Source organism: Gambusia affinis, linkage group LG09, assembly GCF_019740435.1.
Source record: "Gambusia affinis linkage group LG09, SWU_Gaff_1.0, whole genome shotgun sequence".
Classification (NCBI taxonomy): Eukaryota; Metazoa; Chordata; class Actinopteri; order Cyprinodontiformes; family Poeciliidae; genus Gambusia; species Gambusia affinis.
The window spans coordinates 25,267,427-25,283,433 of record NC_057876.1 but is presented as its reverse complement, the minus strand read 5'-3'; the positions used below and the strand labels follow the sequence as shown (position 1 = coordinate 25,283,433).

Sequence of the window (16,007 nt, the reverse complement as noted above, 5' to 3'; positions counted from 1 at the left end):
AGCACTATATCTATAACTCTACGAATGGAGATAAATGGTTTTATTTCTATGAAAAAAGAAATCGATTCAGTATCAGAAGATGTTAAGTGAATCTTTATCATACAACTGAAATCGTACTTTACAGTTTAAAAAAAAAAAAATCAAACAATATCACGTTATTTGTTTATTTAAGAACAGTGAGTTTCCACTTGACACCGTTTCTCATCTTTGGTGCTGTTGGGACCTCAGGATCTGAAAAAAAATAAATAAATAAATATATATATTTATATATATATATTCATTTATTAGCACTTCTCCAATTTGCAGATCTGGCACACATCTCTAAAAAGACAGCATAGCAAATTCCTCTTTATATTTCAACAATATCTAGATATATCAAGACTTGGTTTAGAGAATATTCTGGCAATTTTTCACAAGATTGAAGACATTCGAGTTAAAAATATTCACCTGGTTTGCTTTCATGTCACAGATTATTTAACAATCCAGGGCTAGAGTTTTTTTTCCAGTTCAGTAGAGATAAAAAGCCATTTTGTTTTTTTAGAATTTGCACAAACTTAGATCAGTTAAAATCAAAAATATTTAAATAAATCTGTATAGGATTAACCTGGATTAAACACAAACCTTTCAAATCACAGTTTGTGATCAGTTATAGCATGATTTTTAATTATTCAAAAGGAAAGAATTTCAATACTTTGTTTGGCATCTCATCCAAACCAAACCAAGAACTTTGGGTCTTTTTTTAAAGTTTAAGTTTTTTACATCAAGTTCTGATGTGACAAATCAGAAACTAAAGGTCATCAATAAAATGTAATAAAAATTAAATTCCAGACTATGCTAACCTTAAACAAAAAAATAAAATATGAAATAGGGTTTGAGCATTACTTTGAAGGCAACAGGAGTTAAGAGGTGGAGATAAAAAAAATAAAAAAAACGCAAATTTTAAAACCACAAACTGTACCGACCTAGTTGAGATGCTGCAGGTTTCTGCTGCTGCTGCTGGTGGAAAGAAGCCATGATGCTGTTTGCTGTGGAGTTCGGACCAGTTACCTTTAGAGTTAAAAAATGTCAAAAAGCAAAATTTATGTTTAGAAAATTTGTGCAAACAGTTCTGCCTTCTTATTAGTTATTAATATTGATTATAGTTCACTCAATCAACATCACATTTTAGCCATATCAACTGTTTGATGTTTTACCTTTAATCAAAAAAAAAGTACAGAAATAGAATAGAAATATCCCTTATTCAGGCGTCACAGCAGCAAGTTAATACATGATTAACAAATTTTGTAGACATGGATGCAAATGGAAAAAATTGAAAAAACAGATTAACTGAAGAATTTAATACAACCATTTTTGATGCTTTGGTAGGCAAATTATTTATTTAGGATCTTGAATCCAATCATTTAGATAAAACCTTTAATAAACTTTAAAATGTTGGTGCCTAACAGAAATATAAAAAGACCATATTATGAGTGAAGGATTTTGAAGAGGGTGTTATATTTACCGGAGCGTTGCTGCTCAGCAGGCCTTCAGGCCACACCTCAGGAACCGCTCCCTCCATCGTCTGCAGGGCTTCTTCATAGGCCAGCTGCAGCTTCCCGGCCTGTTTATCAAACTGGAACAGCACCAAGGCCTTAAGGAGGCTGTGGATCTCCTCTGTGGAGGATGGAGGGACAGATTTATCTTTCACCAGAACTTCTTACTGCTTTATTTACTGCAGCATGTCCAATGCAAACTGCAGCAGGTTAAATTTGAGACTTACCCTTTAAAAATATAATTTAGGGATATTATCAACTTACCTACCTTTTTACCTTACTTAATATTAACTCAAGCCAGTTAAATTGAACTTTGTCAACTTAAGATGTTGTTTTTCAGCTCTGGTTTGTGACCAAAATCATCCAATTTTTCCCCAAGCCACTAATATGAAACATTTGTTTTCTTCCTCATTTATAAAATGCATCAAAATGGAAGATTCACACTTTTGTTTTGGTCTGGAAAAGGATCAAACAATGAAAACAGAACAGCATATGTTTGATATATTTTAGTATGAATTTCATTGTAATTGGCATTCTTGTTTTAATGCATTTAATCTCCACATATTTTGTTAGATTCTGAACCTGTTATGAGAAACCTACAGCACAATTATTTTAATTAGAAATATGTATGACATTTCATTGAAACAAACAATCATGTTTAATCCTGATGTAAAAAGCCTGATCAGTTCAAATGCTTTTAGACAGCATAAATGATTCTGGTTTTGTATTAGACACAAAAATCTGCACCTAAGCAGGCTGCATTTGAAGGAGGACAACATGTAAAATAAAGACTTGTTTGTACCTCTCATCTTGTCTACAGTGGTGATGATTTCACTCAGAGCGTGCATTAGTGCTCTGTCCTCCATTGGGCTTCCTTCCTTCAGACTCAGCTTCTTCCTCTCTGCTTTCCGGCGGTTTTTTGACGACCTTCTGCAAGAGAAATCCAAACACTGAAACCAAAAACAATATAAATATTAACTTAATGTATTTCTTTATGTGTGTGCCCCTTACGAGGAGATCCGGGAGTTACTCTGGGAGTATTTAGATGCGGTCAACACACTGCTAGCTTCAGAGTAAAGCTCAGCATCAGGGCAGTCTGGACCTTCTTCATCTAACAAGAAACATAAATGGTTTAAAACACAACTAGAATCAAATGTTTAAATACATTTAGATGGAATGAAATGGATTTATCACAGTTTTTCTCACCGAGCATATCCAGTCTGGCCTTTTCTTTCTGCTCTCGAACCACAGCCAAACGGCTCCGGTGCCGATTAAATGTTACAACCTGAGCCTCCAAGAACCCTGTTTGAGAGTTCACAGCTGTGGAGAACAAAAACAAAACATTTCCTCCAACTACCCTCAGCATGATTCATAAACCTTTTTATACAACACGAGACAATCACTGTTCTGCCTTTCATCTTACCTTCTAACAGAGCAGGTTTCAGGTTGGTTTCAGTGATATCCTGTCTGTTGTGCACATAAATCTTCAGTAAGAAAAAATATAGATTTTAATGCCACACAACTCAAAAAGAAAAAAAATATTCACTTTGACAAAGAGATGAGTTTGTTTACAGACCAGTCTGAGCGCCTCCTCCCAGACTGCACCAGTGATTAGAGCCAAGATGGCTTCTTCACAATCCTGTTTGAAACAAAAAATAAAAATGTTTATAATGAGTCCATAAAGCAGCCTCAGTTGAGAAGTCATTTTACTTTGTTAGAAGAGTACTCCACTGTTTCCCTTTCACTTTTCACCACTTAACTACTTTGGCTTGCATTGTGCTGCTATTTCAACCATTCAACTTATACCATATTTTGATCATTCAGGACATTACGGTTATGTCTTTTAGTATTAATACGGTTTAGGAAATATTCAGCTTTTTGTGACTGTTTTTGGCCCCATTGAAATGAATACAACATCCCATAATTTCTGAAAAATTCTGCTAAAAACTTTGTGCTCTTTCACAACTAACTACTTCCACGTATTTTCAGCAAGAAACAAATTTCAAAGTTTAGAATGTAGTCAAATCGGTCAACTACTTTTGTTTACTTGAGCTTTTCGTGTCTTTTACATATTTCATGAAATCCTTCTTCAAGATTTTGCTCGCATTATCCTCAGTCTTCACAAAAAAAATAAAAGCAAAACAAACAAAAAAACTAACTCTGAAGGTTCCCAATCTAACCCTAATCCACCCTTAGTATAATACTGTAGGTCAAAATGTTAATCCTAACCTATAGGCTGTCATTAGAAGTATAGCCTTTTAGCTCAGTTTAGATTATGCTTTATTTGGCTGCTTCTGTCTATTTCTTAAATGTCTGCAAGTCTTCTACAGTGGACCTCAAATGCTTCTGTAATTTTCACTAAAAATATTTTAGTGAAGATGCATTCACACTGCATCTTCACAGGAAATGCAAATTTTTCTAAGTGAAATCTTACTTTGGCGTACTGGTCCAAAAGCAGAGCAGCTTCTGAGCACCGCCTCTGCTCGGTCAGCTTCTCTGTGACAGAAGGAAGAAAAATCTTCATCAGAATTTCATGAAGCCAAATTTCTGTGGTTCAAAGATGACCAAAACTAGTCCAAATGTAAGTTTGGGATTATTGTCCAAGTTTCAACCATCTAGTTTTTAGCTTACAGAGAAATTTGTAATTCCTCCCCCCGTTCTTACGGTCCTGCCCTGGTCTACCGGTCCCTGGACTTACGTTCGTTCACTCGCCTGCCCCAACCCTCACCACCCAAAGCCCCCCAACTCCAGGCGACATGTCCCGTATTCTCAAACCCAAAGCTTGACAAGTATGGGGCAAGTTGAGAGTTCATCTATTAAACTGACTGAAGATGAATACATAAACTAAAAGCTGGATCATAGACATTTTTTATAAGCATATTTGTGAGCCTGCCTCTTTATTATTAAATTGAATATAATTTCAGGTCTTTGTATAACTTTTCTTCAGGTTAACTTAGAAAGTGAGATATTATTGTTACAGGTTAGTTTTCTAAACTACCAAAAAGTAACTGTTAGGGATGCTCAAAAATGAAAAATTGGACTGATACTGATATCCGATAGTAACACCACTGTTATGCCAGATTTACCAATATTTTATTTTATTTTATTTTTTTTCCGATTACTCGATTAATTGTAAGAATAATCAATAGATTACTCGATTAATAAAATATTAGTTTACAACAGCCCTAAGTGATACTGACATTTCCCCATGTTTCTGGTCACTCTAACAATTTTTTTCCTGTTAAAGTCAGAGTTTGGGTCAGATGGTTGAAACTTGGACAGAACCAGTTGTCCCAGCAGAAGAAAAATGACAACATACACATTAGAACTGGTTTTGTAATGGATAACACAGACTAACAACAAATCCTTCACTTGAATCATTTTGTGCCAAGGAACTAGAACTGAACACAATATCAAACAATTGCATGGATGCATTATTAAGAATGTTTCAGGTACCATGAATGAAAACTCTGATAGTCAATAACATATTTGATAGATTTACAACTTTCATGATTCTCTCTCTGATCTGACATGAATTCTAGTGACTGTAATCTTAATCTCATCCTCATTGCAGATGCTGTGCTGATAAAAAATTTGAATAAAAGTTACAAAAATATAACACAATATCCCTAATTCTCAAGAATAATTCTGCAATCAAAAAAATCCAGCCAGAATTATTACAAAAGCTTGTTGATGTCATTAACAATTGTATGTTTTCTCTGCAACTAAATAAAAGCATATTTTGGTCTGAATGTATAATTTTGATCTTGTTTGGATTAAAAGAAAACTAAAATATTCTAATATGCATCTAGTTCTCCTTTTCAAAGCTGTATAATTATTCTGTTCAGAAAAAAAGAACACTTCAAACTAACCATTAAAAGTGTAAGTCACATGAAATTCCTTTTTCTTCTATTTGTGTACCAACGTCTGAGTGGCACTGCGTCAGTCAGACTACACGTTGTCATGGTTACCTGCCAAGTCTCTGGCCAGCAGAGCTAACTGATCCGGCGGTAGCGGTATCTGCTGTGCCACACAGATGGCGTTTCTCCAACTGGAGCAGCTGGTGAAAGCCTGCAGCGCTCTGGCTGGCTCGCCGCATCGCCACAGCAACAAGCCGGCCTGCTCGGCCTGTTGCTGCTCCACCAGGTGCTCAGCATATGCCGAGCTCACAAGCTGAAGGCAAAAAGACTCAAATCACTCAGTACTGACTTGCTCTAGTTAGATGTCAAAACTGCTGAGAAATGTGAATTAGTGAAGGGATTTAATTCACAACAGCTCACCTTGTACTGAGGACTATCTGCTGTGTACAACCGCAGAGCTTCACTGAAGAGTTTCTGCTCCTTCACCAGCTGCAGAACTTCACTGAAATGTTCCTCTCCTGAGCAAAAGAAACAATATCCAGGCCAGAAATAACCATCATAACCTCCAAGCATGTTTCCAGATTAAATCAGACTGTCCAGTAGAAGCTCACTGACCAGACTTGCTGAGATGCACCAAAGCCTTCCTGTAGCGTTTTAGGTGTTTGTCGATGGTGTAGCGTTGGTAGTTTGGCTCCAGGCTCTTCAGCATGTTGAGGAAAGGAAGATACTCTTTTGGATCCTGAAAAGATTGAGAAGAAAAACTTTAACATATAAGAACCTTAAAATGTTTTTCTTCACATTATTTTTTTGATAAAGAAAAACAAAAACTTTCTGGGTTAATTACTATGTTTGTTTTTGCTTAGCTGGGTGAAGTAGATTAAAGGAGATCTATTATGCAAAATTCACATTATGAGTATTTTTACACCTTCATTTGGTGTCTCTAAAAACACACCAAGTGCTTAAAAAAACACCCGAGCAGATTTTGGTAATAAGTTTTTGTATTTTGACGTCTGAAAAACGAGCCGTTTCAAAAACTTTTGCAATGTAATGTCACAAATCAGAAAGCACTGATTTGTGGTGTTACCTAGCATCTTATTTGGATTTAAAGTGACAAGAGGCCTTCAAACAGCTAAAATCTCACTATTTAAGAATGATTTTATATAAAAATAAATGCAGCAAACATGTTTTGTACAGCCCATAGCCCTATCCTAAATTGTTTAAGGGAACTTATTAGATTATTAACTTATTGCATCTTTATTATCTAAAATAAATTCTCACAACAAAGTTGTTTATTTGAAACTATTTGAAAGCTACAAAAATCAGTTATCTTAATTGTAAACTATGTTAGAAAAACAACTATGATTCATATGGACACGGATCATCTATCATTTGTATTCAGAGTAATATTTCCAGTGACGTCTCGTACCTTCTGGGATTTTTCAGCCACCATGAGAACAAGGTCAAAGTCGTACGTCCCGAGTGAGTGTTCGTACAGATCGTTGACATTGACGAGGAAGAGGAGGTACTTTAGGGCCTCTTCAGCGCTTACAGCTCCTGGAGCTTCAGGTGGTTTTTCTAAAAGTACACAAACACATCTTTTCATAGTGAAATAATTGAAAAACAACTTATGAAAATCTACATATACCTTATATCCTGCAGATTATCAGTAAGTACAGCTCACCTCGCAGCTCATGCACTTTCTGCAGAGCGATCTCGAGCTCAGGAACGGTCTTCTTCACGTGAGAAGTCAGTATGGACAGACAGAACCTTTAAAGAGAAAATATTTGAACATGAAGCAAAAAATATATTTTATGCGTTTCTTTACACATGCTAATTACTTTAATGTAATATTTGCTTTTTTAACCATGAAAATCTGAAATATTTTTACAACACTGACACATTTTAAAAACATACTTGTTGTAAAGCAACTAATAATAAATTAATATTTTTTACTTTCCATATTGATTTGCTCAATTGCCCTCCTACTGTTAGCTCTCCTAACAGTAACAATCAACAAATTGCCAGAAAACTGAAACATCACTGACTTGTTTGCATCCATTGCCTCCATGGCTTTCCGTAAAGCATCACAAACAATGTCAACCTTTTTCTGGCCTGACACAACCTGGCTCTGCAGTGGGCTGCTCTCTGGGCGGGGGTACATGGTGCAGGTCGTATCTTCTTCTCTATGCACAACAGGAAAGAATAATATCTACGTCATAAAAGAGAAGATTTTCCCTCAAAGTGACGAGCTTCTCTTTATAAACACCTTACTTGAGCTCAGTGAGGAAGAGGTTAATGTGGTTAATGGAGTTGAGTTGTGTAATGAAGGTTTCAACATTTTCCAAAAAAACCTGGAGAAGAAACAATCAGAAAAGTAGGACATGTTATTAACGGTTTTAAAAATTTACATTTTCTTCTTAGACTATACCTATTATGACAAAAAGCTACCAGCAACATTAAACTATTTCATTTTTGTCTCTATATATTGATGTTAAGGGTAAAACTGTTATAAACAAGAAACCACTGAAAGATCTTTGTCCTGAAGCTGGAAAATCCCATTAAAATCACCTAAAAAAAACTTTTAATTTTTCATGTAATTCATGATGTTCCACAAAATATACATAACTTTTGTTTCCCTAGTATTTTTAGAGACACTTCTCTATAACATCCATACATACCTTTGGATTGTGGTCGTAAATGAGGTTTAGGTTGATCCTTAACTTCCTCATACACTCAAATGCCTCTCTGAATCTGAAGCTGTGAATAAAACAACAGCTAGATTAATAAAAAAATCACTCTTGAAAATTAAATGCTAAAATGATGATGGACGGGAGTGGCCGCTGTTAAAATCAACATTTTAACAATGTTATTAGTTTTTAAACATGCAGTGAAAGCTAGACCAGGGATGAAAAGAATGGTGCAGAAAACTATCCTTGATCCTGGAAAATGTTCCTTGAGTGGAAATCTTTTGGTCTACAAAATGATTCAATTAAGCAATATGCAACAAATCTAAATGGAACTAGAAGGATATTAAACTCACCCATCTAACCACTTCCTTAACTGAGCCAGAACCAGCGCTCTGTGATGAATGGTCTCCAGATTTCCCCGAGGCATCTGAAAACACAATAATCACATTTTTAAAAGTTTTTTAATTAGAGATTTTGGAAAAACCTCCCAGAAAGGCACATTTGTAGGAAATTCTGAGTTTTCTGTCAATATAAACTGAGCTGACCTGTAGAATCACTCTGGTGTCCTGAGGGACCACAGTCACGATCCTGGAGCCTCGCTCCACTCGCCGAAGCGTCTCATCGTTCTGACCTCCATCAGAGGACAAAGCCACCTGCAGACCTGCAGGAAGACGATTTTTACTTTTCATTTCATGAGGGAAAAGAAATCACCATTTAGTGGATGACGATCACTTCTGGTGTCTCATAGCATTTTGTCTGTTTGGTTTTTTTGCACCTTTGAGGGTGAGTGTGCTCAGCTGGAGGCAGCGGCAGGTGTGAGAGTGAGTGGTGATGAGGAGGAAGTCGTCACAAACGGCAAAGGAGCTAACGTTGGACGCAAGCTGAGGACAAAGAAGATTTTATAAAAATTTTAATGCTAAAAAAGAAAAAACGGCAACTGAACAGAAATAAACCACGTTGACTTTGCACCTCTGTGTCTCCAGCGTACAGGTGGGATCTGTCTGTGAGGCCAAGCAGGTATTCCTGCAAACACAAAGCAAAGAAAACAGTATCATTAAGACCAGCACAGTTTTCAAACCAAAGTTCGAAACTTTTCAAATTTCTCACAGTTCTACCCAGGTTTTCAAAGAGAAATAAAAATTCACATTACAGTGAATTTATGGTGTTTATGTTTCTAAACTATTCAGATTGTGATTACAGACAAGGAAGAGAATATATCAGGGGTCTGCAACCTGCAGCTCTCTGAATCCTCCACAATGGGTCTTTATAACTTTGGTTAAGGCCATAAATACCCAACTGCTTTTAAATATAAATATAATAACAATAATATTTAGGTTTTTCATAAGTAAGTATTCATTAGTAACAGTAATTAGTATTTGTACGTTTTGAATGTAACTTGTAAAATAGGATGGGAAAAAACAAACAAAACAAAGTCTTTAAATATTTTCCCTTTTATTTTTCCATACATATCAAAAACCTGAAGAATTTTCCAGGTTTTATTAGAAATACTCTAACTTATTATTGCAAAGGATGCAATCATCAATAAATATTAATAAATGCTAAATGAATATAAAACAAGTAAAGCAGCCTGTGTTGTGTTTGTACCGTTCCACTTATGCAGCAGAGAGCCGTTTGGATGCAGGAAACAGGAAAGTTGATGCTGCAGCCGCTGGAGTCACACCAGTCTTCCACTGACACCTCAGGACAATCTGCAAACAAAAAAAAAAAGAAAATATTTTACAGAAAATACATTTTAAGCACCTCTAATATATGTTTCCATACAAGTTTCAGTGCGTCTCATAAAAATCGACAGTAATGATTAAATAAGAAAATACAAGTTACAGATGCAGTTTCTCCATAGGCTGTAATTATCAGTGGAATAGAAGCATAAAAATCAAAAGAAGCAGATAATATTTTGTTTTCTCACCCCAGAGGAGTTTCCTTATTTGTCCATCCTCCAGCTGCAGAGCCACAGTCCCAGTCTGAGAGCAGTGAACCGTACTGATCACAACACCTTCAACCTCCACCTGAGACCTGAGGATGAAAACCAGCATGAAAAGTAAAAACGAAAAGTAATTTGAAAATTCATTCTGAATATTTTTTAACAGTGTTGAAGGAGGATTCAAAGTCTGCAGACCGAACAGCCAGTGTGTCCAAGGCGTCCTGCGCAGGATGAAGCATCAACAGGGTGGAGGTGTTGGGCACAACACCAGAAGTGACGACAAAAAAAAGTTCCTCCTGTATCCACAGCACCTGCCGCAGGCCAAGGGGATCGTCCTGAGGAGCCGTCAATCTGAAGGACATGTCATGTCAAAACAAGAGTTGACTTCTTTTTTCAAGAAAGAATGAGGAGCAGAAATGTGTCAGAACAACCGGGTTTCTTAAATTACCTGAAAGATTTCTGGAGGACAAGAGGACGGGACAAAATGCTGAACCCATCTGCAGTTTTATCCAAATCTTCCTTTGTAACTGGATTTACATAAACACATGACGTACATATAAAACATCAGCTAGAAAAAAAAATCTAAAAAACCCAACCTAAAACAAAATGTATTTTGATATAGAAGTATAGACGTCATTCTATAAATATATTTTCAGTGTTTTTCAAGAAAAAGGGAATGTCATCTCATGTTTTGGAATAAAAGGTCATCATCTCATCATAACTTAATTTTCTCGTTATCAGAAGATACAAAATTGTTTTCTAATAATCAGTTATTTGAGCTCACAGGTTGATTAGGATTTAAAATTTGCTTTTATTTTCTTAATTCTGTTTAATTTTCCATGCTTCAGGCTGGCAGTTCTACAGAAATGTCTGTTGCTGCAGATAGACATTGCTGGAGCACTTTAATAAACGGCATAATTCACTAGAGAGCCACTATGAAACACTGAATATGATATAAAAACTGTAAAATAGTCCAGAGTTTTGCAACTTACCTTTTCCAAACACTGAGATCTGTCCATTGGAGGTGAAAACAGCAATCTGATTGGTCCGTTCAGTCTGACAGAGGAAAGTCACCTGGTTGACTGGTGACTTCAGCTGGAGCTCGAATGAACACATGGGAGGGGGAACCACACTCTGCCTGAAGGTTGTCACCAGAACTTTTTCTGAAAGAATGAACAGAACATTAAACTCATGTTATAGAAACTACAAGGTTAGGAATAAAATCTTTTCTTCGTATTCACCTCCATCGATCACAGCCACGCTGGCGTCATCAGTCACGTCGAGTCCAGGGCTTCGCTCTGTTGTCCAGCCCCAGTCGTAGGCGACGCTCGTCCAGCTGTGGGTCACAATATGGAGGCGTAGGGGGCGTTCTGGGTCCCAGCAGAAGCAGACAGGAGCTTTCTGAGGGTCTCCATCGAAGTCCAGGCTCTGCTTCAGGTACCAGTGGTAGTTTCCCACCGTCCACAGCTGGACTGCAGAAAGAAGAAACAGAGAGGAATATAAGAGATGTTAAGTACACAGAAATGCAGAGTAGTAGCTGCATTCGAATGTGACAAAAGTGTCCTGTTTTTCTGTTCAATAGAAAGATTTCAATCTGAAAGCCTTTTCTCAGCCTGGCTGAAGTCAATCAAACTCAATTTGTTAATTCCATCTCTCTCAATACTAAATGTAGAGATATATGTTATTATTTGAAAATTTTAATTTTTTTATGTCTGTGTTGTGCTTACTGTAACTCTTGACTTTTCCATCCTCTCCAGCAGTCAAATCTTCCAACCAAACAGCCAAAACAGTGGAGTCGCTGTTCCACACCAGCTCCTTCACCTAAAGACACATGCATTAGAATAATGTTGTCAGCTCAAATATTCATTAATCAAAAGTTATTAATTTACTTAATAAAACCATGCCTTGGCTTGGTCTTTGCTGAATGGTAGTGTGAAGTCTCCGTGAAGCAGTCCGTTCTTCTCCATGAACACAACACTGTGTTTGTTGGGATGTCTCTGAGAGCTGGCAATCAGGCTACCTGAAGGTCTGAAACGACACATGAAGCTGTAAAAACGACGTACAGCTTTGATATTCATGGAGAAGAAATACATTTTTTTTAATTTTTACACAACTTTAGATTGTGAATTTTAAGGAGTTCTCACTTCCAGCACAGTGCCTGCTCCAGGCCATTGATGGTCTCGCTGGTGGCCTGCAGAACGCCCTCTCTGTTCCAGACTCGGACCTTCCTTGCTCCAGTCTGGGGACAGATGGCGCTAACGGCAAACAGCTGACCATCTCCCCGCCACGTGACTCTGGGTCTGCGGTCGTCCCAGGCCACGGCTGGCTGCACATCCTGCGATAAAACATGTAAACGGGACAGACTTAGCATTTGTTCAATCAAATCTCATCTTTAAAGCAGGTCTGAAGTTTGAGTGAATCATCAACAACCTGAATCTTCTTCTGTGCTGCCTGTTTTCCCTCTGAGCCATGAAACTGAGTCTCCTTCTTCCCCCAACCCACTGTGATAAACTTCCCTGTAAAACAAACCAAGTAGATATACAGTTTTCAATCAGAAATATTCAAATAAAACATAATACACAAAACAAGTCATCACTAAAAAAAAACAAACAACAAAAAAAGTCATACACACAAATGATTAATGAAACTAACTTAAATCCAGGCAGATTTTATTTAGTACAGTTAATCTCTGAACACTCTGAGGGCAGATAATCTGAAGCTAGGATACCTTCACCAAAATCATCTTGGTGGATTCCAACCTCAGTAACCGGCTCAAAATCTTTGGTCATCATGATGATTGTTTCCTGTCCTGTGGACAAAGACAGTTGTTTGTTATTGTTTTTATTTATTCAAAGCACTGATAAGAATTTCTGTGTGAGTATGAAACTTTTAGATATAAGCAATGGAACATAATTTTTTTTTTTCCAATTTATCTAAACATTCAAGTTTTCCAGTCCCTTGCAAGATATCTGCAGGTCTCAGCAGTAAAATGTAAGATTTTTTAAGACCTTTAAATGCCAGCTTGGCTGAAATTTAAGACTGAAAAACTGTAAACATAGAGGAGTCATACAACCAATGAAGATTCCTGTGTGCAGCTCAAACTTTTACGTGACAGAAAATAAGAAAATGTACATATAAGACTTGTTTTGCCAGGACAAAATGTAAGACCTGTGATTAGCATATTTAGGTCCAACTTAAATGTTTTAAAATGAATTTAATATATTTTAAGGTCTTAATTTTAGATACATTAATTTAAGAATTTTTTAAGGATGTGTGGACAACCTGAATTGCAGCGTTTTCCAGACAATCAGTGCATAAACTGATTTTTTTCAAAGATTTAGTTTTAGCTTATTTAATCTAAAACAGTCAGACACACATTACAGACATTAAAAAAAGTCAGATAGAAATAATTTATATGTGTTGTATAAATAGAAAAGCTCTAGACTGAATCAGTTTACGTGCCTACTCTTATATGTGTTGCAAATAAACCATTTCCACTCTTCATAGCTTTAGTATAAGGAAAATTAACAGAACACACAAAATAAACAATCAAATCCAGACAAGAAAAAAAAAAGAAACCAAAAACAGAAAGATTAAAAAGGAAGTAAATTGCCATCATATTTCAAATATTGAAGTCCCTTTATAGATTTTAATCATTCTACGCATTAATTTCCTTTTAAACTGTGTTATTCATATGTGACATATCTGTAACATACTGACCAGTTGTAAGAATGACGAGTTCTTCATCAGGACTCCAGCTCATAGACGTAAGACCGCTGTCCACACTGCCAACACACTCCAACTGTGGAACATTCTGAAGTTTAACCGCCTTTCCCTTTAACCATAATCCTAAAACACATCAAGTAGTGGTCTGAAAAAGATGGGTGTAAAAACAAAACACACCTGGCTTGTGTTGAGGTTAAAGAGAACGACGTCTCCGCCTGCTGTGGCCAAACATGCGGACTGAAGCTCAGCGAGGTCCTGCAGTCCCACCACCACTCCACTGCCATCCTCTGGCAGATAACCATCAGCTGTTAACGAAGTTTCTCTGACAACCTATAGGAAAAGAAAAAAGGGAGGAAAATAATCAATCTGATCAAAGAAATTCTGCTGTCTTATAAATAAAATATACAGAAATTAGGAGTACTGCACCTCGCCTGTGTGTGGGTCGTACTCTGTGACTGAGAACTGAGAGGCGATGAGGAGAGAGCCGGTGTCTGACCTCACAGAGAAACACTGAGGAGAACCAGGACCCTGCAGCTCTGAGCTATGAAGGCTCTTCAGCAGCTTCAGATTCCTCATTTTACCTCAAGACAACCTGAAATGTCAGTGAAACGTTAAAAACTGAAACATTTGACATGAGAAACTTATTTTTATCTGATCACACCATCAATCAAAAAAAATTTGGTGAATTTATTTTGTTCCATTAGTTTATAATTTCATATGTTACACGTGACAAAAATGAACAAAAGTTATGATAATGAAGTTCTTCATCTCCTTCCTACAAGAACCACTAGATAGGAAGAAAACTACCTGGGAAACATCATAAGAGCTCTGAAATCTCTCCATCAATCTGTTTACCGTAAGTAATGTGTTTGAAATGATGAGAACCAGTTAATTAGTTAGCTAAAAAAAAATTACTGATCTAACAATCTGTTTAAACGTATTAAGTCAGATTTTATCAACTGTATAAAAAATGTTACAGAGTCAGATTAAAGACTAGAAGTTGATTTCTAGTATATAAGTTACATAGTACAGCTCAGTACATTAACAACACAGAAAATGTTGAATCTTTTTTCAATGAAAGCCTCTGAAACCTCATAAAATGACGCCACAAAAACATTTGCTGCAATCAAAAAGATTGGGGGTAAGTTTATTTTTGTCTCAAAGTGATCCTATAGCAGCTTAGCGCTCAGCAGTTTCAAACCGGTTGACAAAGCTCTCTTTTCATAAGTCACTGATAATAAAATAAATACAATTCATTAATAACAAGCTAAAGAATATGTCAAAGATTTATTAGGGTCCAGAAACGACTGAGTTTACAAGCAAAATACTTTGTGTCCGAAAATGGAACTTGATGTGTTAGCTTGAGGATTGGATACATAATGTAACCTCGCCGAATAAAAACTAACATCTTTAGCATTTTAATAAATGGAAATACAAATGTGCATCTCACCGAAATGATGTAACTTGAGGAAACCAAGTTCCGATGTATCCAGCCAACACCACAACAACATACATGTGGTTCAGTCCAACTCTTCCCCTTTCACCCCTGGCTCATTCTGATGACGCTACGGTGATGTCGCCCTCTAATGACTTGGAATAAAACTACATTATTGAGAGGTGCAGGACAAATCATATTCTGTAATATTGTTTCGAATAGCAATTTAATCTTTTTACTAAAACACAAGATTTGATATTATAATCACTCAAGATACCCCTTAGCTGAGAAAATAAGAGGAAAATAAGTAAATCTCTGTTTTAACAGATTCAAATAATCAATTAAAAATCATCTTAATGCATATTTGGTCAAGTTTTTTTCTGACAAATACGATTTCTATTTGATACTGGTCTCTGTAGTCTAACTGTGGGTTTATTCTCAGGCAAGATTAGACCTATTTAAGAGAAGACTTAAAATAAAAGGGACTTGTAGAAAACACAATGCTGCAGTGTTGTTGACTGTTTTGATTAACTGAATTAAGATTTATTTTATGCTACAATCTAAATGCAAACATTTACACACCTTCAGAAAATTTCACCACATTTGTTACATAATTAAAAATGAGAGAATAGTGAATATCAATATACGATAAACTTCATAGAAAGTTTTTAAAGCAAAATGAGAGAAACGTTATCATAGATGTTCAGTTTTGTCAATTGTATTTCCAAACTGATTGGCAAAAACAAACAAAATTCAGAAGAGCTTTATTCTGAAACTACACAGATGTGAAGGTTTGAGCGGACTCTTATTTTGTAAGGTAAAAAG

At 36.3% G+C, this 16,007-nt stretch overlaps 1 protein-coding gene across 1 annotated transcript; it reads right to left on the bottom strand.

Annotated features, from left to right (window-relative positions):
* Positions 1-75: 75 nt before the first annotated feature.
* elp1 (elongator acetyltransferase complex subunit 1) lies at positions 76-15,302 on the bottom strand. Its single transcript, XM_044127112.1, has 36 exons — positions 15,198-15,302; positions 14,174-14,339; positions 13,925-14,077; positions 13,742-13,823; positions 12,750-12,830; positions 12,452-12,537; positions 12,166-12,356; positions 11,926-12,049; positions 11,749-11,842; positions 11,263-11,493; positions 11,014-11,184; positions 10,470-10,548; positions 10,217-10,372; positions 10,007-10,113; positions 9,685-9,788; positions 9,049-9,102; positions 8,855-8,960; positions 8,625-8,740; positions 8,433-8,506; positions 8,071-8,149; positions 7,664-7,743; positions 7,438-7,575; positions 7,074-7,159; positions 6,819-6,967; positions 6,008-6,131; positions 5,813-5,910; positions 5,504-5,705; positions 3,967-4,028; positions 3,109-3,171; positions 2,956-3,016; positions 2,739-2,852; positions 2,544-2,643; positions 2,335-2,462; positions 1,502-1,653; positions 963-1,047; positions 76-231 (listed from the first exon to the last, which is right to left on the bottom strand). Exons 2-36 carry the CDS (start codon positions 14,321-14,323, stop codon positions 164-166), a joined length of 3,948 nt encoding a protein of 1,315 aa, XP_043983047.1. The 5' UTR covers positions 14,324-14,339; positions 15,198-15,302; the 3' UTR covers positions 76-163.
* Between the last annotated feature and the right edge of the window lie 705 nt (positions 15,303-16,007).